Source organism: Anser cygnoides, chromosome 11, assembly GCF_040182565.1.
Source record: "Anser cygnoides isolate HZ-2024a breed goose chromosome 11, Taihu_goose_T2T_genome, whole genome shotgun sequence".
Lineage (NCBI taxonomy): Eukaryota > Metazoa > Chordata > Aves > Anseriformes > Anatidae > Anser > Anser cygnoides.
This window is the reverse complement of record NC_089883.1, coordinates 20,351,557-20,372,869: the sequence shown is the minus strand read 5'-3', so window position 1 is coordinate 20,372,869 and position 21,313 is coordinate 20,351,557. Positions and strand designations below refer to the sequence as shown.

The 21,313-nt window shown below is 43.6% G+C and overlaps 1 protein-coding gene across 3 annotated transcripts in view; it reads right to left on the bottom strand.

Annotated features, from left to right (window-relative positions):
• LOC106033657 (tropomodulin-2) overlaps positions 1–16,445 on the bottom strand; it is a 34,825-nt gene extending 18,380 nt beyond the window's left edge. The window contains exons 1-3 of one of the 3 annotated variants that reach the window (XM_048060139.2): positions 16,294–16,445; positions 5,527–5,732; positions 3,673–3,829 (exon numbers count right to left, since the gene is read on the bottom strand). In XM_048060139.2, coding sequence (XP_047916096.1) covers positions 3,673–3,829; positions 5,527–5,652 — 283 coding nt within the window. In that variant the 5' untranslated portion in view covers positions 5,653–5,732; positions 16,294–16,445. Of the gene's footprint in view, positions 1–3,672; positions 3,830–5,526; positions 5,733–6,185; positions 7,311–15,536; positions 16,224–16,293 lie in introns of those variants that run through there. The other 2 variants (XM_013177290.3, XM_013177291.3) reach the window with 2 other exon arrangements.
• Between the last annotated feature and the right edge of the window lie 4,868 nt (positions 16,446–21,313).

Below are 21,313 nucleotides of genomic sequence, written 5' to 3'. Positions count from 1 at the left end.
ATATTTCACAGTAGAACTTTTTTCAATTATGTTTCATTAGCATCATGTAGTAAGAGAACCACTGCAACAAAGCAGAAGCAGAAGTGTGGCTAATAGTATATGCCTGTATTACAGTAGTCCTTGGATCCTAACTGAGGGCAGCTGCACACACATTCAGTAAGAGAAAGCTTCTGGCCCATCTCAACAAAGAAGACAAGTGAAGAATGGAGGATTATTTTCCTTTCTGGAATTGGACAGATAGGAAAACTTCAGGACAATCACAAGAAGGCTGTGAGAAAACTGGGGACAGGTCTCAAGTGCTAATTTTGATCCTAGGACATAAAATTATCACTTCCTCCTCTCAGACCTTCTCTCCACTGTGAACACAGTCTCATTCTCGTCTCCTTCTGTTATAACCATGTAGCATTGACATTGCTTTTTAACATTTTTTGCCTGAGAAATTAGCCAGCACTAGCCCTTCCTCTTTCCGTCTTTTATTCCTGGACCACTCTGAAAAGACTTCATTGTGATCTAAGTGCGATGGGTGGCTGTTCAAGCCTTGTATCTTAACTGCAGTGGGTCAGTCTGAACAACCTCGTTGGCTTCTATGTCAGGATTTCTGGGGCATCTATCTTAAGTAGGAACTAGTCCAAAAGTACATAAAATAAACACTTACAGGCTGCCAATCACTATGGCTACAATTATCAGCCCTAACTCCCTATCCCTCCATTGCTCATTATTAATGAACCCCGTTTGTGGGAATGGCTGATTAACAGCTGATTTACGGCACAAGGGTTCCTGAAAGCCACCGGATCATTTGCATACCGCTCATGGGAGTGAGCACTCCCAACAGGGACATTCAAATCAAGTACCCACCCCTGACTTGTGTCACAGAGGTGCAGGGCTCAGTGCTCTGGAAGAATTGCTCAGTGGCCGCTTTGGGTGTGCTCCTGCCAGGCTGTGAATGCTCTGGCCCAGGTTCAGCACAAAACTCGGGTTTTCAGTGAAATCTGAGAGCCATCCCATACAGGCTTTAAACCTTCTTTTTGTACGGCAATTAATGTAGTAAGTTAACAAGCTGAAATGTGGCAGAGGGCCAAAACTCTAATGCATGCCATACGTTTGGTTGTTTTTGCCAAGCATTTCCAATCTCTCAAAACCATGATTACAATCAAAACCAAGGCAATTCCCTGTGTGACCAGCCCCCCACCTTGAGCTCGTATTTAACACTTCCTCTGCTCCAACCATGCTGAATATCCCCCTTAGCTCTGGAATTTGTTTTGGCTTGTTTTCTAGCACAATCAAAACCTTATGGTTGTGTTGAGCATATAGAGACCCACAAAGGCAACTGATTTTTGTCCTTCAGCAGCTGCTTGGTATTGCTTTTTGGACAAGAATTCTCCAATAAAACATTAACAACAGAAAAAGAGAAACAGAGACACTAGAAAAAAATAATGATGTACCACAGACTGTTCTGGAAGGAGGAAATTTTAAATGCCACCCTTCTTTTCAGCTCATCATGGAATTTTCAAGTCAGTATCAGCTTTGCATGATAAACATAGGAACTGGTAGAAATGTCACTTAACATTTGGTAGAAACATCCCGCTTCCTAAATTTGGAAAAATAAATACTTTCCCACTGGAAGACAAACATCAAAGTACGAAACAGTGACAAAAGCTTAAACAACACCTGACATCTAATCCTACCGACAAGCAAATATTCTCAGGTGGTAAATAATGCCAAATGGCACATTGGCATTGGCATCTCCCACATCTAATTATACACAACTGGTTGCACTTTGGAGCTGTCCCAGGACTTAATTTTTAACTATCACGATTACCATAAAATGAATTTGTGGCTATTTACAGTATGGCTACATTATAGTGTTGCTATAACATAAGAAATCATTTAACAAGTGTATATGTAACATAATTATATAAATATTTGCCAAACTGTAAATAAACTTTAGAGCCCAACAACATGCATAAGGTGAAGAATAAGTTTTTCCCCAAGAGATACTCTTCTGTAGTTTCTTATATTTACATATTCTTACATATTTTCAAAATATAAACTATTTATCCTGGGATAACTACTCAGCTTTGGAAAACTGCTATTAATTCTTAAAAATTAGCATATGGTGTCATATATTGGACATCTGGAAGCATAGGAAACATAGGAAAAATGCTGGTTTAGCCTCATCAGAAGAAAACTCAAGTAGAATAAACAGGCCAGCCTGCAGAATAGCACTGTCATTGAACGACACCAGGATTAGCTTTATACAGCTGCAGTGCCAGTCCTGTGGGTATACACGATTCCGCACACCACTGTTGTTTTTTGTATTTATGTTTGAAGATTGCAGACATGACTACAGTGCAAAATGGCAAAGTCAGTAAATATCGGTGAGACCTAACTGAAGGTGTTGGCACAAATATGCAGAGGTCTGCAAGCAGTAACTTGTGCTGCTCTAACACAATGGTGCGTAGGAGACTGGGAAAGGGAAACAATTGGTAATAAATCCACAACACAATAAACCATTCTCCTTTCTGTACAGCATGTGCTCGATCCCTTCTGCTACCTGCAGGAACACGGCAATGTTCCTGTATTTCTGCAGGGCTCAGAATCAACCCTATGAATAGGATTGAGCTCAAGTTACGGTGGAGAAAAATGGAGGTAAATGAATATGCTGCAGGATAAAATAAAGCAGCCAACAGATCTAGCTGGAAACTGTCTCCTTCATCTAAACCCATTCTTCCAAAGAATGAATGCACAACATAAGGATTATAACAACAACTCTTGCCCTGCAAATGACATTTTATAACTTCAATAGTGAAATAGAAAGTAAAAAATGTTGCACTTGACTTTCTTGAAATACCTGCTTTTCTTTCAGCAGCATTGAAACAACGGGCAGATAATCAGATGGCCAGAAATGGACAGGCATCAGGTCCTTCTGGAATGAAGGAGTGGCCTGAGGCAGGCATTTTTATCCACTGTACATAGATGAGGAAATGGTGCTATAGGAACACTGCTTGCTTAAAAGTATGATTGTTCTTGCCCTAAGGTTATCCTACCAATATTTGGGTGATTAGAATAAAGTTTTCCTGTTTTTTTCTCTTTCCTCCTGTAGCTGTAGGGCAAGGGGAAACAGAGGAGCTGTCTGCATGAATAGTATTACCAGATGTGCTAGTAAACAAGTGGAAAAATACTTTTTTTTTTTTGTGAGTACATTCCCTGAGCTATTGCTTACAGTAATTGCAGGCAATACTTATTTAGAACGGCATCTGGTACTCTTCCTGCTAACCAGCTCCCCCAGCACAGCACCTTTTTGAGGCCAATGCTTGCTGTGGAAGCAGTCCCCACGAAGGCGCGAGGCCACTCGTGCTGCTCCTCCCTGCAGCCACAGGCACCTGCTGCTCTGCAAGCCGCTGCCTGAACCCAGGCAGCCGTGGGCTCCCAAATCCACAGCAGCCTGACCTAAACCAGTGGCTGGAACCGCAGAGCAGCAGGGCAGGCCACCACGCTACTGACAAAGGCACCACTTCTTCTCCTCCAACAACAGCACCACGCGTGGCTCGCGAGCCTTGCCCCGCACCATCACGGCCTCCTGCCTGGCTGGCTGGACGGGAGGGCTGGGCAGAAGGGCCCTGAGCGCTCGGGTGGGTCATAACGCAACCCTGGCACGAAGGTAGGCCCTACCTTTCTTCTCCCCTGTAAATGGCACGAAGTCTTCCCTGTCCTTATGCTCAAGCGCTTGCTTCTCCAAGTACGAAAGCAGGCGTTCTCTGTCGAAGGGGCCCGTGGCGGATTTAGTGGTCTGGTCCTTCTGCCGAAATCCGGCTGGAAGCAAGGCATTCTGTGAAGATGTGTGGAAGAGAAGGAGGGATGGAAATGAGATGAGGCAATTTCCTAAAGTCTTCTAAATTAAATTTCAGTGTTTTTTTTTTTTCAAGTGGAACTGTTCTTTGCATGTTACTTCACATAATGCCCCTTGGCGACAGCAATAACACATAGTACCTAAATGTAGGCATCAAAACCTGGGGCTCTTCCAGGCTTCTCGTTAGTAACACCTCTTAATATTTCAACAAACCATACCTACAGCCATAACACCAAAGAACAGAGCAAGACCATAGCCCTTTTTGTTACGCATACTACAACCATAGAGTTTACAGACCAGATAAATAGACTCAGATTTCTCTACATTTTCTTCCCCTCATTTGCTTGTTTGTCCTACCATTTCTCTCTCTCTCTCGGTTTTTTCAAAAATTCCTTTCATGCTAATGCAGATGTCCCTTGGACTTCAAAAATGAATGGAACGCACAGAAAGTAATTGGTGAATGATGTGGATGTCAGCTATGTAGAGTATGCAGGAAGCAAGCAGATGAAGTCCCACTTTAAACACATAGCTGTGTGACCACGTGCTTGCATCTGCCTCCCGCAACACAGGTAGATGCATAATGCTTGCACATTTCTGTTCAGGAAACCCCAGGAAGGGATACAGGTACATGGACTTTGCAGTGCATATGCAGGCTGGACCACACATAGTAAGTCTGATCATGGCAAATAGCCAGCAAATTCAGAGCATATCCAGTGAGCTCAGGACATTAGGCATTTCATCTGTGCATGCACAAACATGCCTGGAGTGCTACAAATTTACAGCATGTATGCAGCTTGGCCACAAATGAATGTGGCACTTTTTGAGATGCCACATACTTGAAAGCACCAGAAAATGGACTGTAGGAGTGGTAGTAGTGAGGGACGTGGGCAGCATGGAAAGACAGAACAATAAGGCCCACCCTTAAATTTCCAGGTAAATATGTGCTATAAATCTACAGGCTATAAATCTGTTGTTTTCTTACAGAATTTTTTGTCACCAGAGTGAGTGGGTTTTATCTGCTAGTTTACTTGCCAATTTCCAAACTCCTACACCAGTTTGGAAGTTTTTGAGGTAGGTACAATCAAATTTCCAACAAGAAGATCTGTGACTGTAACCTTGTTATTGTAGGACCGAGTGGTTCCGTGGACAGAGATCTTCAAGCTCTTTGTGACAGTGCTTTCAAATACCCAAATTATCCTTGTTCTCTAGAAAATGAGTTGTGTAGCTGAATCTTATTTTCCTTAATCATGCCTAAATATATTCTCTTCAGCTAAATATATCTGTGATGAATGACATAGGCAACGGATTTCTGAAGTTCAAAAGATTTGATCTTCACAAGCACAAGCACACATTATGTTTGTTTGTTTGTTGCTCTGTGCTCAGAAATAGCAGCTATAAAAAGCTTCTCAGCATGCTGCAGTGTACAAACATGATTAAAAATTTAGACTGCAGACAAGCTTGTGTCTAAACAGACAAGGGATAGAGAAAGCACGGTGACTCGTACAAAAGCAAGTAGCACATCACAGCAGAAATGAAACCAAAATGTCCCTGGCTGAGCTGCTCATCTGGTAGAGAATGCTGCCCCTCCTAAAACAGTACAAATCAAAATGCTGCAGTGCGTGGCATTTATAATGAACAGCTTCTGCACTGGGAGCCCTCTGACACCCACTACTAACCTCAGGATCAAGGTCGTCAAGAACATGCTCTAGCTGTTTCAGTTCATCCTCCGAGAGTTTGCTGAGTATTTCGTCTTCATTGATATTCTTGTATTTCTCCAGCTCTTTTCGGAAAGGCAGAGACATGGCTCCTGCTGCACTGCTCAGCTGACACTTCTCAGGATTTCAACCATGCAGGAGTATGGAGCTTCTTGCGGTTTCACTCACTGTTAACAATAAAGCATTATGAATATCTCCAGCTAGCAGACATAGTCCTAAAGAGCCTGCATGCTGAGAGCCACATTTACACTTTATTAACAAAAACAAAGCAGCAAGATGGTCTGGCTCTGCTGAGGGAGCGTGGGGATGTGCTGGGCTGTGCAGCAGTATCTGAGGGGTGGGAAGGGATGGCACGGTTTGCTCGGGAACTTCACATGTGCAGTGGCAAACAGAAGCTTTGAGACCTACGTAAGAAAAAACCGTAAGCTTATCCTTTTCCACAGAGATAAATCTGTTTTATTTAATTTGCTTAGAAACAGCAGTATCTACTTGTTCTTTTGGCTAACGGCATGAAAAGCATCAGAGGAAAGAGGCAGTCACAGAAAACAGTCCAGCTCTGCCAAATGTTATGCCTGAGGTATCCAATCTTACTCCAGCTTTGCTGCAGGCTAAAAGCTTACCCACATCATCTTGGCTGGCTTTCTGGTAGATCTTGGCTACCTAAGCAGCTTTAGACTATGGTGGTTTGCAGTGCTGTTTCAGAAACTGTGGCTACGAGTGGTGGTGCTTCTCATCAAAATAGGTCTTGCAGCGGGGATATGCTACTTGGAGCTCAAAGGATCACTTGTCATTCACATGGGCACAACAGTTAGTCATTGTCATGTTTTTTGTCATATGACAGAGAACTCTGTTTTTACTCTTTTTTTTTTTCCTCTTCAGAATCAATTTTAGAGCTAGAATGTGCTGTAAGTGGATGGAGTGAAAGAGAATTAATGCATAACCAGGCACAGCATCAGCTGCAGAGTTTAAATGCGATACAGGCCCCCCCAAGTCTGCCCAGCTCCCCACCCCGGCACCAGAGCTCTCCGAATTACATACAGTTTGCTGTGCAGTTTTATAGCCTAGTTTTTGCAGGCACAAATTTCAAAGATATGATTGATATGGAAACCAGCCAACTGGCACTTACATACGGCTTATCTATCAACTAGAATTTCCTTTGGCCAGGTCCTCCCTCAGTTGTCATAAGCTAACAAAATCCATGCAGGTTCTTTCACTCTTCATATGAGCTGGAAGCCTCATCTTTGGTTTTCCTTTTATTCAAAATCCAAATAAAAATGTTGCATTTACTTACAGATTCACTATTAAAATACTGAATATTGTAGCGTATATCGTTATCTTATTTATCATAAGACTAGAAAACAGCAGCCTATAGAAAAGGAAGAGAATAACTTGTAGAATTACAGATTTGAAAAATTTGGAATTATATGAATACCGCAAGGTATAATGAGCCTTCCCTTGAAATACCCAAACATGATATTCCAGGCAAAAGCATTATTTTCCCTATAGTCTCCATTTTTTCCTTATTACTGTTCTACTTATTATCTCTGTTTTCACAGCATGCCACTATTGTCAGGCCATTCCAAACGTCATGGTAGAATTCAACAGTTCTTTAAATTGTGAGTTTCCTTCTGGAAGTCAGTCAGCATATGATGTTTTGCACAGTTACAGTAGTTGAGAAAAAATATTATATTATCAAAATTCTATGATATGTGATGAGTGAGCTATATTTTTGGGAAAAAAAAACAGTGAAAAGAGCTATTTTTGTGTGCTTGGTGCTAAATGAGAACACTAGTTCTACATGCGTTCAATTAATCCAACTTGTTATCAAAACTACTTGTTAAAAAATGAAAGTATTTTAACTAAAAGTGAGCAGTATATTTTTTTAAACTGTAAAAACAAATTCAGATGCAGTACAGCACTTCTGTACTGAAGCATCAGGCGCCTTCTCAAAGTTCTGTGGATAAACTCGTTAAACACACAGCATTTCAGCTAGCGGTCATTAACGGGGCTGAAAAGTTTCTTTGAGGGGATTAGAGCTCCTTAAAACTCTGCTTAATGGTTTAAATGTTTATTTTATTGCAGTTTAATCGCATCCCTGGTAAAGACAGAAATGTAATCCCAAGGTCGGGTTCATTACACGGGAGAGCAGGAGCACACCGAGCTGCCCGCGGCTGAGCCGAGGATGCCCGGTACCAGCAGCTCTCCCCAGGCTCTAGGGCGTTGCTCAGGCAAATCGAGGAAAGCAGCTATGAAAGGTTTTTCCAGCATCAACTAGACCTTGTATGGAATGGCTTATGTGAAAAGGTTTGCAAAATTGAATCCAGACGCTAATGGCTATTTACTGCGGAGTAGGATTCGTTTCTTACTTCTTCGTGAACTCTTTAAGTGCTTAGCCACAAAGGGAAACATGTCAGGAGATGCTTTTCAACACGTGATGGTTCTCAATACCATAACTGTTTCATTTTAATCATTAGGGAGAGAAGATACGTGACCATGTGCAGCAAGGTTGCCCAAAGAGCAGTATAAGCCCTGACACTAAGTGTAGCAGTCTGCCTTCTCTCCCGGCATGAAGCACTGCGCTGGATAACCCTTCTTAGCGTCAGTGCTGCATGGGAGAGTCGGAATTCATGGTTTTCTTCCAAGAGTATATTTGTGACAGAAATTCCTGCGATATCTTCCCTTTCACAACTCAATCTAATTCTTCAGTGACTGAACAAAAGCAAAAGACACCACTTAGGGAGTTTCTTTGTCCCCAGTCCCTGCAGGTAGCAAAGCTTTTGTGGAGTTTGCCCCTTGCACTACAGGCCGCTGGCAGCGCTGCTGAAATGCCAGCCATCTCTGTGCGGCCTTCACGCTCCCTGTCGACCTTTCACCACCATCACTTTATCAGAAACCAAGGGAACGAGATAAATCTAACAAGTCAGCATCAATCAGTCTGGAAAGGAAATGCTGAAGTCTTGAGTTGACATACCCTGGAAATTGCACTCTAATGTGACGATGCTATCTCTGCCTTCCTAATTGGATTCCCTACTGTTAATTTTTTGTATGTAAACAGGGCCATATGCTGTCTGTGCAGCTCCTCAGTGTGCTTTGACTTTTGTGAGTGTGCACACACTGTTTACTTTTTACAGATTATATCCACTGGCTTCTTTTGTTATGGTTACTGTATGACATAAACATACTCCAAACTGAAAGAAGCAATTGTAAGCAACCAACAACTCCTAGCCACTGTTATTTTGTGTATGCAAAAGCAGATCAGGTGTCCCACAGAGAGGAGATGTTCAATCTAGTTGCAGAGGCGATGTGCTGGTGAATGTGGCCCTGCACTAGGGACACTGAGGGAAGCAGAATGAGGGCCATTGGTAAGACTGTGGAAGAGTGAATACAGAGAGCATGAAATAGAGGAGCACAGATTCCGTTTGCTTTTTCCATTTAGTTTCATTACTGAACAACAGTATACCATGGGCTCAAGCACCCGCTGTCACACTGCAAAGCATGCTGCTAGATGCCCAACAGGTGAAGTCGATGCTGACTCAGGATAGCACAAAATGAAGTAGCAGCACTTCTGCTAATTGTGTGCTACTTTTAAATCTCTGTGGAGCACAGATGCTTCACAGTGAGCTTCAAAGACTCCATTGCTGTATTTTTGCCTTTGATTCCTTCTAAGGAAAGAAATACATATTTCTGTTTAATTTAGGGCAGGTTTTTTTTACCCTTGGCTACCATTGTGAGAATTCAAAATATGTTTTCAAAGACAAAAAAGATGTCATTACTCAGCCCGCATATGATTATTATTGCTGCATGTAGTCAACACCTGCTGTGATATAACTCCTCTTTACTTTGTTATGCTCCATAAGTAGTTTTTGTTATAATTCTCCCATGCTACTGAAAGGGTTTTCTAGAGTAGCTAGGCTGTAGTTTCTGCTGATACCATGATACTGCCATAATTTCCTACTGCTGATACTGCTATTTTTTTTGAGATGCAATCAGTCCTCTGCTAAGTTAATGTCGGATGTCGGAGTGGTCCCATACTCATTTGCTTGGATGCCTTGAGAAGAGTTAGGATGACCTCAAATACATGACGTTCTGTGGACCAGAAGATAGAAAGGCTTGTGCTTTCTAAAACACAGGCTATATACCTAGAAAAACATAGTATCTCAGCGGTCCCATAGTGATGAGAATGCTGTGATACAGATGATGTGAATTCCTAGTTTCTGATAGTGTGTACAAGCTAAGAATAAAGTTACATGGCAATGTGCACTTATAAAGTAAAAAAAGATGTGCTAGATGGGAAATAATCCAATAGAGATATTTTCATTGTTATAGAAAAAAATATTTTTAAAAATCAAATTTAAGAAATTTTTCTTCTTAATTCTGCAAATCATGGCAACTGTTACTTAGAAAGGAAGTCCTGATGCATGATCTGTTTTGAACTATCTCCATATCCACAGTGACAGCTAGTTGTGTTTTGAAAAATATCTCCAAAACTGATCTGTAAATGTGGAAAAATCCTTCACTTTCTTTCGTCTTAAGTAGATAAGCACAAAAAGTAAGAAACAGGTGGAATAAATCCTAGGTTAAATTGATACTGGACCAAATGAATAGGATTAGGGCCATTATGATTAAGAGCAATGTTTGTGCAACACAAGCAGATGTTCGGTGGAACTCGTGATTGTTCTGCACCAGCCAGGCAATGGAGTGCTCCCAACAACGTGCCTTAATCCAGTGCCGGGCAGATGATCTCTCTGCTGTCCAGGAACTGCTATGAAAAATAAGGCGAGGCTGTTGAAAGCTGAAACTTAAAAATATATGTATTTTGAGAAGTGCTCTGTTATTTGACATATAACTAATGTTTCTTTTTTTTATGCAAATGTGAAAATCAAGAAAGGGAGATGCATACTTGGAGATTGTGGTTTGTGGTACAACATTTCATTCTGGTTTAGAACTAGGCAATTCCAAAATCTCAGAAGAGCTAGAAAGGGTGCATTAGGTCCAGCATAGCACAGAAGTATGGCAGTGATATACAGTGAAGCATTATGAGACTGGATTTTTTGTGTGTATGGTGAAAATGGTATTAGCTATAGGTCCTGATGTAAATAAGAGGTACTAGAGAGATGAAATAAACTCATGGAGGTAGAAAATGGAGAAGAGAAAAAAAGAAAAGGATTTGGTCTTCTAGAATCCACCTAACTTTTCTTTTTCCCCAAAAAAAAATTCTGAAGAACTTAACATAAGAAGCACTGAGCTGTACATTTTCAGTCACCTTTTCTAATTCTTTCCATCCCTGATCACTTGGTGGATCAAAATGGAGAAACTGCTAAAGCATTTGTAGAACTGGGCTCTTCAAGAGGGTGTCTCTGGGGCTGGCAGGGGGAACACACAGCACTGAGGTCAGGGCTGTCCTGGGGAAGTGATTACATTGCCAAACCTCTTCTATTCCCAGACCAGTTAGCCACCGTTTGTCAAACTTCAGCAAAAAATCCTGAAAAATCCTTTGATATTTAAAACAAACTTTACCTGAAGTGGGTTTCTCTGCACTGTTGTTCAGTAACTGACTTCTGTTCCTGACCATAGTTTTTTAGAAATGCCCTTAACTTCATTTATTGCAGAAAAAAAATCTCACCCACCTGGAAATCCAGGCAGACGGCTGAGCTCACCAGCTGAGGTGGTGCACATTTCACCATCAGACATCAAGTTCAAAGCAAGCACTAAAAATTTTCCACATCTAACCCAAGACTACAAAAGAGTTTTGTTGGTTTGTTTGTTTGCTTCCCTAAGTTAGAATCAGTATCTACCAATACAGTTTCTAGGTTTGCAAATTCTGGTCCATAAAGCATTATTTTCCTTTTATCCTGATTTACTACTAGATAAACATGCGAGCTGATTAGATAACCATTTGATTACTAAAATTACCACTAAATGCTAGTAGTGTGTTAGCAATGATGTATTTCATCTGAAAAATGATGTGTGGTTCCTGGTTTTATCTTTGGCAAATTATCTCATTAAATTTTCATTTGCATGTTTAAAACCTGTTTGGCAGAAAATGTCACTTTATGTAAATGCTTTTTCTCCCCAGGGCTAATCTAGGGCTAGTTCACATTCTGTTCCTAGCAACTGGTTTAGTCCCATAAAGAGACTGGTAAATAATTAACAATTATGTTGTCCTAATATTAGACTAGGCCAGAACCTTTAGGATGATCATTCAGTGATCAAAAACTCCATTTCATAATTGGATGAGCGTTCTGAACCTTGATTATGCTTATGCCTCTGTAGTATACGTTGCACTTAGCTTCTTTACTGAGGGATTGACACTTCCTATTCAAATATAACATGAGACATCAGTTTGCTTTAATTGGAGTTTGATCATGCCCTTTATAAGAAAATAACCATCATGTAAATTGCAAAATTATCCATGTGACAGTATGGTTATTTACAGAAGATACAAAGGGATGCAGTCCCTTTGATTCAGATAACGTGAGAGGTTTTTCACTGGCGATAAAAGAAAGATGAAACACGAATGCTTCTCCTACTTCAATGCAGAATAAAGTTATATAATAAGTAATTTCTAATTGTTTCTAAAATAACATTAGTGATACTATTCATAACCATTCAAAACAAGAAAGTAAGTCCTGGGAAGGAACTAGTTTTCTTTACAGTGGCTGATGAGTTTATAACCTGTTTCTGGATGACATTATATTTTAGATCATAACCACTAGAATTGTTTCCATATAAAAAATTATAATGACTAATTAGGCATTGACCATATGATAGTCTGTACACCACAAGCAAGTCTTACTAAAACACAGCAAACTTTAAATCAGTTCCTGCCTACAGGAAGACAGGACAACCGTAAGCTCTCCAGATACCGGTGAGATTGCTGACAGCACTTGAGCCTGGTGCTCAGGCACTCCAGTGCTGTGTTAGTGTGAGAAACAGGACAGAACAGAGGGGACCTGTCTGTGTGTTGTCCTGTCTCCTCCTCGGAGGTTCTCCGCTGTGGTCTTACGGGGGTGAAGCTTTGGTGATAAAATAACGAAGCCATCATCTTCTATTTCTGCTCATTGTGACTGGTAACTGCAGAGCTGGAACGGAGGTTTCTTGCATCTTTAGAACTTGAGAGGTCATTCAGGAAATCCATGCACGGTGGTGCACTGAGGCTGCATCACTGCCTGGGCTGACTGATGGCTACCCCCAGCAGCATTCAAACAAAAGGCAGAACTGAGACCTCAACTCTTCCCTTCACCAGGCATTATATCCAGCAGCTGTTTGACTAGAATGGAGCCCCAAGAAAAAATAAATTCAATTACTTAATGGAATTACTTTCTAAAACACAGTCTGGAAAGCTTTCACTGGATATCTGTATTTCATTTTAACTACCCCTCATTGTTTTTACACAACTTTTTTTTAATATATAAAATCATAACAATATTAGTTAGTTTTTCTAAAATTAAAAACATAAAATAGTTACTGTCTGAAACTAAGGGTGGTGTAAAGCACTAGCCTTTTAGAGTAAAGCCTTAGAGCAAAGTCTTTTTATACAGACAAAATGGACTATGAAATAGCAGCTCCACCCAAAATTTGTCATCTGTGAGCTTCAGCTCTGATGTGACCAGAAACACCTTGCTGCTGAGCTGTCCAAGTGACTGCTGAGTGCTGGTCAGAGATCAGATTTAATATCATTGTATTACTGCCAGTAGTGATGCTGGTCTGTTCTACATGACAGTGTAAGGATCTATGTGACAGCAACTGCAAGGAAGCAGCCTCATTTTCTCCTGTGGGGCACAGATGCTACTTTTACCTCTTTCAATACCTTCCACACTCTGCAGGTCTGATCCTGCCACAGAAGGTGCTGATTTATCTTGGAATAAGCGGTTGTACCTCCTCGGAGCACAAATCTTCCCAGCCCTGTGACACAGCAGCCCGTGGCTCTGCGGTCCCCAGACGAACATGGATGAGTCAGTTCCTGGATCATGCACGTTACAGTGACAGCTGGGATGTTTAGACAGAAGTGTCTGCATCCAGTTAGGTCTCCCCAGTTTGTGCTGTGTGAAGAATTGTCATTCTTGTTGTCAGCACATCTATCATGAATGCAAAGCAAAGCACACACTGGGGTCAGGAATTGTCCCCAGCGTGTGAAAAGGCATCAAGGGGATGCCAAAGGCCAGCTTCTTGTATCCTCACTGACTGAACACGTTTCTCTGGAACCAGCTCTTGTGACACCTTAAACACCATCGACCACACGAAAACCTCTCCATTTCACTGTCCTGTCAGAGGAAAGAAATGCCTTGTTTGAGGTCAAATGGAAAGTCTGCGGAATGACAAAGAATTGAACAGTCTTCCAGGTATCACGCATTGGGCACCATTTCCTTTGGCTACTTGTCCCTTCTTCCATGGACAGTCTGGTTCCTGTAAGTGGATCTTTAAATGAATGATACATGCCAGGTGAAACAGTCACAGAGAGAACCAAAGGTTGGGTTAAGAGCACACACTATTGATCACAGGACAGATCACTGATAATGATCACTGTTAGATCATTTTTAAAAAAATTCTTCTTGCATCCTTCCTAAGCTGTTTTTAGTTCTTACTGTGTGCAGAGACTTAGTAACTATCTACTTTTTTTTTTTTTTTTGGCCTTCTAGCTGTAAACCAATAATGGAAACCATCTATGGTGTGCCATGTCCTGATAGCTGAAACAAATAGAAGGAAACATGCCTGGAAATACACTTTCTATTTTTAGAACAAAACAGATCAGACCAGTCCTGGAGAAGACAACACTAAATGTTTGTTTTCACATGTTGGAAACATCAGCAGGAAAAAAGGATGCTGGCTAATACTAAGAGAAGTATTGTTCCACCTGTGCTGACAACAGATAGCAAATAGAGTGCTACTTTTCTATCAGTTCCCTTCTGAGATGCTCTATTTTAGAACAGCAGCTGGACCTTCGGACCCAGCTGTTCCTTGAAATAATCTTAACAAAGAAGGATTTTAAAAGTAAGTTTACAGATTTTTGTAGCATCAAATAATGATGACCAAATCCCACTGTTAAACAGAAACCACTGCTACACCTGCATGTTACATGCAATAGATAGAAAGTATGCATTCACCCTGCTATGAACCTGACATGTGCAAGTACACGTGGCTAAAGGACGCTGCCTGATGCCTCTTAATGCAAAACCCTGCAGAGCTACCACAGCCTCAGTCAAAAGGATACCCAGCCACAGGAAAACATCAAACTATGAGATTCGATAAGGAAAAAACCTACAAAAGCTTCAAAAAACTAGAGCTGATCAGTAACAGCCAGAATGCACAAACATTGCTTGCCAGAAATTGTAAAACAGTGGAAATAAACAATAATAGTTTGGGAAGGGAAGAAAAGTTATGCAACAAAAGAGCAAAGCGCACCATTTTGAACAAAATTATTTAGATTGTCAAGATGAGGGAGGCTATTGGCTAAGTTCAGACAAATCCAGCCAGGCTAGATGAATGGGAGACAAGATACATGTGGGACTTAGGTCAGCAAAGTCACTAAATGACTCACATAACCTTACTCCTTTTCCACCTAACGGCAAACATTTGAATACCTATATATTTTGTGGAAGTTCAGTTCAGAGCTGCACTGCATACAGCACCACAGCAAAGGCAGTCTGTTAGCTAGCAAATGGGCACAGAAAAATACCAAAAAGATGATAATGTCATCCTAATAGCAATATACGCATACAAGCTCTATACATCCCTGAAATTGAGTTTATTTTTCCAATAATGGTATATCCCTCGCAAGGATTTAGCAGAGGCGATATTAAGGCCAGTTGGTCCCAGGTGTTTCTTTCCCATTACACGTTCCTACCTCCAGGGCAGAACAGAGGAGTTCAAGGGCAATTTCTGGGAATACTCAGCCAAAGAAAAGCTTGCGTATGATGGGGAATTGGCAAGACTGCACCTACTTATTTCAAACACGCAACCGAGTGACTTACCGAAGGACTCCCTCTGCCAAACGTTTTCAAAAGCAGAGATGTACGCAGTGCATCATTCATGGTAGCAAAATACCTTGCTTCCAATTATTTTTAATTGGTATTTGATATTGTTACCTTTCTGAATTTGTTTCATCCCTAATGACGTTGCAGTGTTTTCTCATAAGTTTATTATTCCTTATCATAGGGTAGTCACACGCATCTAACCAGTTTTCATTTATGTTCCATTGCTGTGCTCCTCAGATTTCTCTCCACATTTCCCATTGCTCAACGGCTGCTTTTTTCCCATGGCAAGAGAAATTCCCTCAAAGCTTCCACCAGAGCCAAGCCCCGTGTACGAGCAGAGGGGCTCCCGACGGTCCCGCACCGGGCTGACCAGGCGGGGCCGTGCGGGATGCGCCCACAACGGCTCTGACACACAAAAGACCCGGGCAGGCGGCTCGCTGGCGTGTAGAACAACGCCTTCTTTCCCTATTTTATTGCAGCGCTCCGTCATGTACCGCTCTCCTAAGGGACGCGAGCTCCTGGCAGCAACCACGCCCGCCCTGCAGCAGGGGCAGCCGCGACCCGCGGGGCTCCGAGACGCTGCGCTGCGCTGCCCGGCTCCGCGCTTCGCGGGCGGCCCCGACTCGGCTCGGGACCGGCGGGGCGGCCGGCAGCCGGGGATGCTCCAGTGCCACCTCCCCCGGTGCCACCCCCCTCCCGCGGTGCCGCCGCCGCTCCGCTCCGCGCCGGGCCCCGCCGCTCGCCGCCGCCTTACCCCGGCCGTCGCCGCCTCCGCGCCCCTCCGCGCCCGGCGCCGGCGGCAGGTGGGTGCCCGGCGCGGCGGCTGCGCAGCGCGGCCCCGGCCCTGCCGGGCACGCCGGGACTCGTAGTCCGGCCCCCGGGGGGCCGCGGACACCGACCCCGCCAGCCCCGGCCACCCCCGGTGGGTTCCTCCCGGCCCACACACCCGCCCCAGCCACGTCTTTCTGCCCCCGGGCTGAGAAGGGAGTCCCGCCCGACCCTCCTCCCGAGCGCAGGTGTCCCCCCTGCCTCTGACCCCCTTTGTGAGGTTCCTCGAGCCAAGGACCCGTGGATGTGCCCTGGGTGCTCTGCTGGGTGCCGCGGTCACCCTGCCCCTCACACTTCCATACACGGCCAGGCACGCGCTCCCCGCAGATGAGCTCCCTGCATGTGGACGCGAGGCCTCGGCAGCTGTGCCGGATGGTTCTGGGAGCACAGGTAGGCATCAGGCCCTCGTGAGCACAGCCTACTGTTCTCACACGCCCTCTGTGACCAGCCAAATGGGTCCTGCTGCAGAAGACTGCCAGCACCAGCCCCACACAGCTGCACCTCGCTTCAGAGAGCCAGTTCTGGAGCGGAGACTGCCGGGCTCTGCCCAAAGCCTGCCAGGCTGCGGCTGGGCTGCAGGGCACAGCTGGAGGAGGACGAGGAGGAGGAGGAGGAGGACTCCTCAGTATCTGCTCCTCCATCTCCCTGAGGGTTCAGAGAGGTCTCTCTGGGTTTCACCTGCAGGCCGAAAGGACAGGAGCACTCAGTGACTCCCTCCGTTCAAGAAGGACAAGCCACTGCTCTGGCACTTCCTCACAGCCTGGTGCTTCTTTGAGGACAGCTCCGGCCGTATCATCCTGCAGTGCGGTTGTGGTGTTAGAGTGAGGTGAGAACCTCATGGAGAACACGTTCATCTTAACACAGCGTATAGGAAGAGACCATTCTGATGCTTTTCTCCTCTTCTTTTAATTAGCTTTGACATTCTAATTTATGTTTGGGCTTTGATACTATACCAGTTAACCAGTGGTTGAGTTCGTATATGGTATGTAATATGATTTGAATGTACCTCCTGTAATCAAGTATGTCCCTAATCTAATTTAACAGATTGCCTTTGCAGGACACTATGTTTTAGCTGAAGTGAGGCACTTGGTTCTGAGCATTACATGACGAGTCATGAGCAACAGAAAAGCTATTCCTGTGATTAAAATGTCTTTAAGTTTCATGAAGTGTTGGCAGGAAAACGAGACATTCCCTTGTTAAGAAGCAGATGCTGCACTGGAGCTGAATTTTCCTATGAAAAGAAAAAAGAAAAAGAAAAATACAGCTAGGAAATGTAATGCCTGCAGCTTCACTCCATACCCTGCCAAACACCTCAGGCACTCGTATGGGCGTGTGGCAGGAAGCGTGTCGCAGGCTCTGCAAGTTGCTTTCGGCAGCTCGGCACTGCTACCTGGGAAGGCACCTGTATCCCCAACGAGGTGCAGAACGCACAGCGGCTCCGAAGGTGTGGTTATCTATGAAACAGACCCATTTAGTCTTTCTTCTCCCTCTCTCCCTATGCTGCAGCCTTCAGATAAAACAGGGCTTGTGTCCGTGGCTTTGCCTGGCTCTCCTCAGTACCAAGACCGGCGGGGAACCGTCAAGGAAGTGCTTTGGAATCTGCTGCTCTGTAACCTGGTGCTTCAGGCTGGATGAATCTGTTGGTTTGGGTTTGGGTGGAAGCTTCACAGCGAACATGGTCCAAGTCAGATATGAGACAGGGAAACGCGGCTTCAGTTGTTAACATGGATTAAACCATCTTGGGGGATTTAATCTTGGTCTGTAGAATCAGGGGTTGAATGAGTTACTCAAATTATTATTATACAAATACTGGTAAAGGGAAATGTACAATATCAACAAAGAACAAAAGTTAACTTTGAGGTGTTTGCTTTTTGATAAACTTCTGTAAGTTTTTTTACTCGATTTTCCTGTCACACCTTACAATGTATTTGTTAAGTTGAAACTCTCCTCTTGGTTGAAGCCAATGGGAAGGACCCCTCCCATGCTAACTTTTCCTTTTGTATTTGCCTTGTATCAGCTGACCAATTCACTTCCTATTACTTTCTGTTAGAAATGTGACAGTGTAAGACCTCCGCAGGGAGCATAGGGCTTGGCTGGATTGAATTCTTCTCTTCTTTGGCTGTGTGTTCTTCTGTCTTTCTTCCTTTTATCTCATGCATAGAGTTTGCAACCGAAAAATAAGTAACACGATCAGTCTTTGTCTAAGAAAAGATACAGGTTAGCTGTATGAATGAGACATGCAGACAAAAAAATACAAAATAGTCTTTTATCCCTGATAGGATTCTTTGCATAGCATTGTGCCTGCCTAGGCCTCCTTGAAATTGGCTGGTTGGAAGAAGAGCAGTGGTGGAGTTAGCACCATAAGGATACAACATGCATGGGGAGAACTACTCTAGAACAGTTTTTGCTCCACTGTGGGGGGCACCTTCAAGAGCCAGCAGTCCCGTGGGTCCCGAAACAAAGTATTGCCTGGCTCTGCGTCCTCTTTGGCCAGTTTGGTCCAGAGCCATGGCATAGTGCGTGCAGTGCAGAGGTTTGGTGTTTTTCCAGCACTGCCTAAACCAAGCTTACTACCAGCAGCTCGCACTGATGTAAATTTTAACTGGGGCATCCAAAAGCAACTCTCATTTCACTGAACTGTTTGCAGCCTAAATGTGGTCAGTTGTTTTAAATGGTATTTTTTTTAATATAAAAGCAGAGGGGCAGTTGTGATCTTTTCATCTGTTAGCTTTAAAACACAGCTTGTAAGCCTTTGCTTAATTAATTCCTGCTTGAACTGGGGTACGTCTTTTAGACAAACATCTGGTCCTGATTACTGTGTTGTGCGTGTTTTGATCTCTTCCCTGAAAGACCAGCTGTTGATTGAATTCAGTGACCTGTATTTAAAAACTCTTGATTCAGTGACTGATCAGCAAGTCTCAGACCCAGGCTAAAGCTAAAATTTGACTCTTGTTTTCATATAAAATTACTGAGTGGTGGTGACACTTCCTGAAAGGGTGTTCAGACAGAAACAACAGGCAATGTGGTCAGCCCCAGTCCATAAGAGCCTGGTGGTTTGGGCCATAAACCACCGGCCAGCAGTGTGGTGAGTGGTCGGACTGTAATAGGCTTTCGTTGGACTGTTTTCTAAGGCAGAGTACAGCATACATTAAATAACACTAACTTAAACTTAGCTGTTGTTTCACCCACCCAGTCTTGCTTTCTGTGAACCCTCCTTTATCCAAATGTACCACAAATCTCAAAGAAATGCATTTGGGCACTGTACTTGCTGTGGTAGTGATAGTGATAGTAAATACCTCATCTGTACTGAATAATTTGCAGCGGAACATCTCAAATGGAATCACTTTTTCCATTTTGCGGGTGTGGAAAGCGAGATACAGAACAGATGCTTTTGTCAGGCTGGGGCCCACTTGGTGGCATGCTACAGGGCCAGGAAAACAAGCCTCAAGCCTTGGGACTCCAGAGAGCTGAAAGGCGAGATGAATCGCCTGAGGGCATGACAAGGGCTGTGTCTCCGGAACCAGCGCAAAACTGTGTCCTTTCCTGCCACTGGAAGGAACATGATTTCTTCACTCATAATTTGTTTCAGTCTGAGCTGGGCCACTCTCATAAAGATTGTCTAGGAGAGAGGGTCCAGGTGTTGCTTTTCATTTTTACGTAGTCTACTGACAGTATCCTTCCTGCCTATATCCTGTGTCAGTTCTCAGGCAGGAAAGTATTTATGTGTCGGGCCATATACATTGAATCCGTGTTCTTCATTTGTACCACGTCAGCACTGGAGTAAGTAAATATATTATGATTTAATCAGTTTAGGATTATGTCTGAGGCTTTGCGTGTCCCTTTTCCTGCCAGGCGCAGCACAGCTCAGTGAATGACGACGAGGATGGTGTGCGCTGTCTCTGCTCTTGGCTCGCCTTGAATCATTTCAGCACAACTGGAAGTTCCACTGTTGTCCAGGTCTTCTCCGTCCTTTGAGGTTTTGTATTTGCTACACTTCTCTCACCCATGTGTAATTGTCTCAGCCTTTGAAAAAGAAATCCCTCTACTAATCCTTTTGAGAACATTATGTTTGCCCTCTGATACCCACATTGGCCTGTCAGCTTGGAAAATGCCAGCCTTCTAATGACTGAAGGATTATAAATCTATCGCTAAGCGTTTACAGAGCAGGTGGAGGCGCAGGTGGAGTGAGAATGTCACGGGATGTCACGGTGGTCATAAAGCCCAGCTCGGCCACCGCTGAATGCTCCCAGCCTCATCCTCTGCATGCACTGGCAGTGCCTTTCTTTGAAGTGGAGCACTCGGAGGTGCTTCAGCCCCATGTGTTGGACTGGTCCATCGCAAGCTTCCGCAGGTTTTTTTAATGTAGTTCACTGGATGATTTTGTCTCTAATAAAGTTAGTAAGAGCCTTGCTAATGACTTCAGTACAGGCAGGACTTTGCAAAATATCTTTAATTAATGTATTAGTTATAAATTACTAGAATTTAATATTAATCAAACTAAAAGTTTAATGCCTGTGACAGACAACTGCCTTAATTTTAACCTTTTATTTTGGTGTGTGGAAACTTTAACAGTTTCCAACTTAAAAATAAGAAAAAACTAAACCCATGGTAAGAGCAAAACTCCGAAGACTGTTTTGTTTGCACAGCTTCCATGTAGACTGGAATCTGATAGAGCACTGACTAAATTAGAAAATCTTTTAATGTTTTCAAGGCAATCTGACCAGGTTGCTTTAACAGAGACCTCCGAAAGAGTGCCAATAGCTTGTGTTTCCGAGCACACGATGTCAGTAGCGCATGGTGCTGGCGGGTACTCGATGTTTGGGCGCTGATCCACCCCAAGCTCACTCCCACTGAGCACACGCCAGCCCTTGGCGCACCCGCTGGTGGTCGGCCTCCACCCGCTCCATGCCGGCAGGGTCACCGGGCCGGCTCCTCGCTGCCCGGCC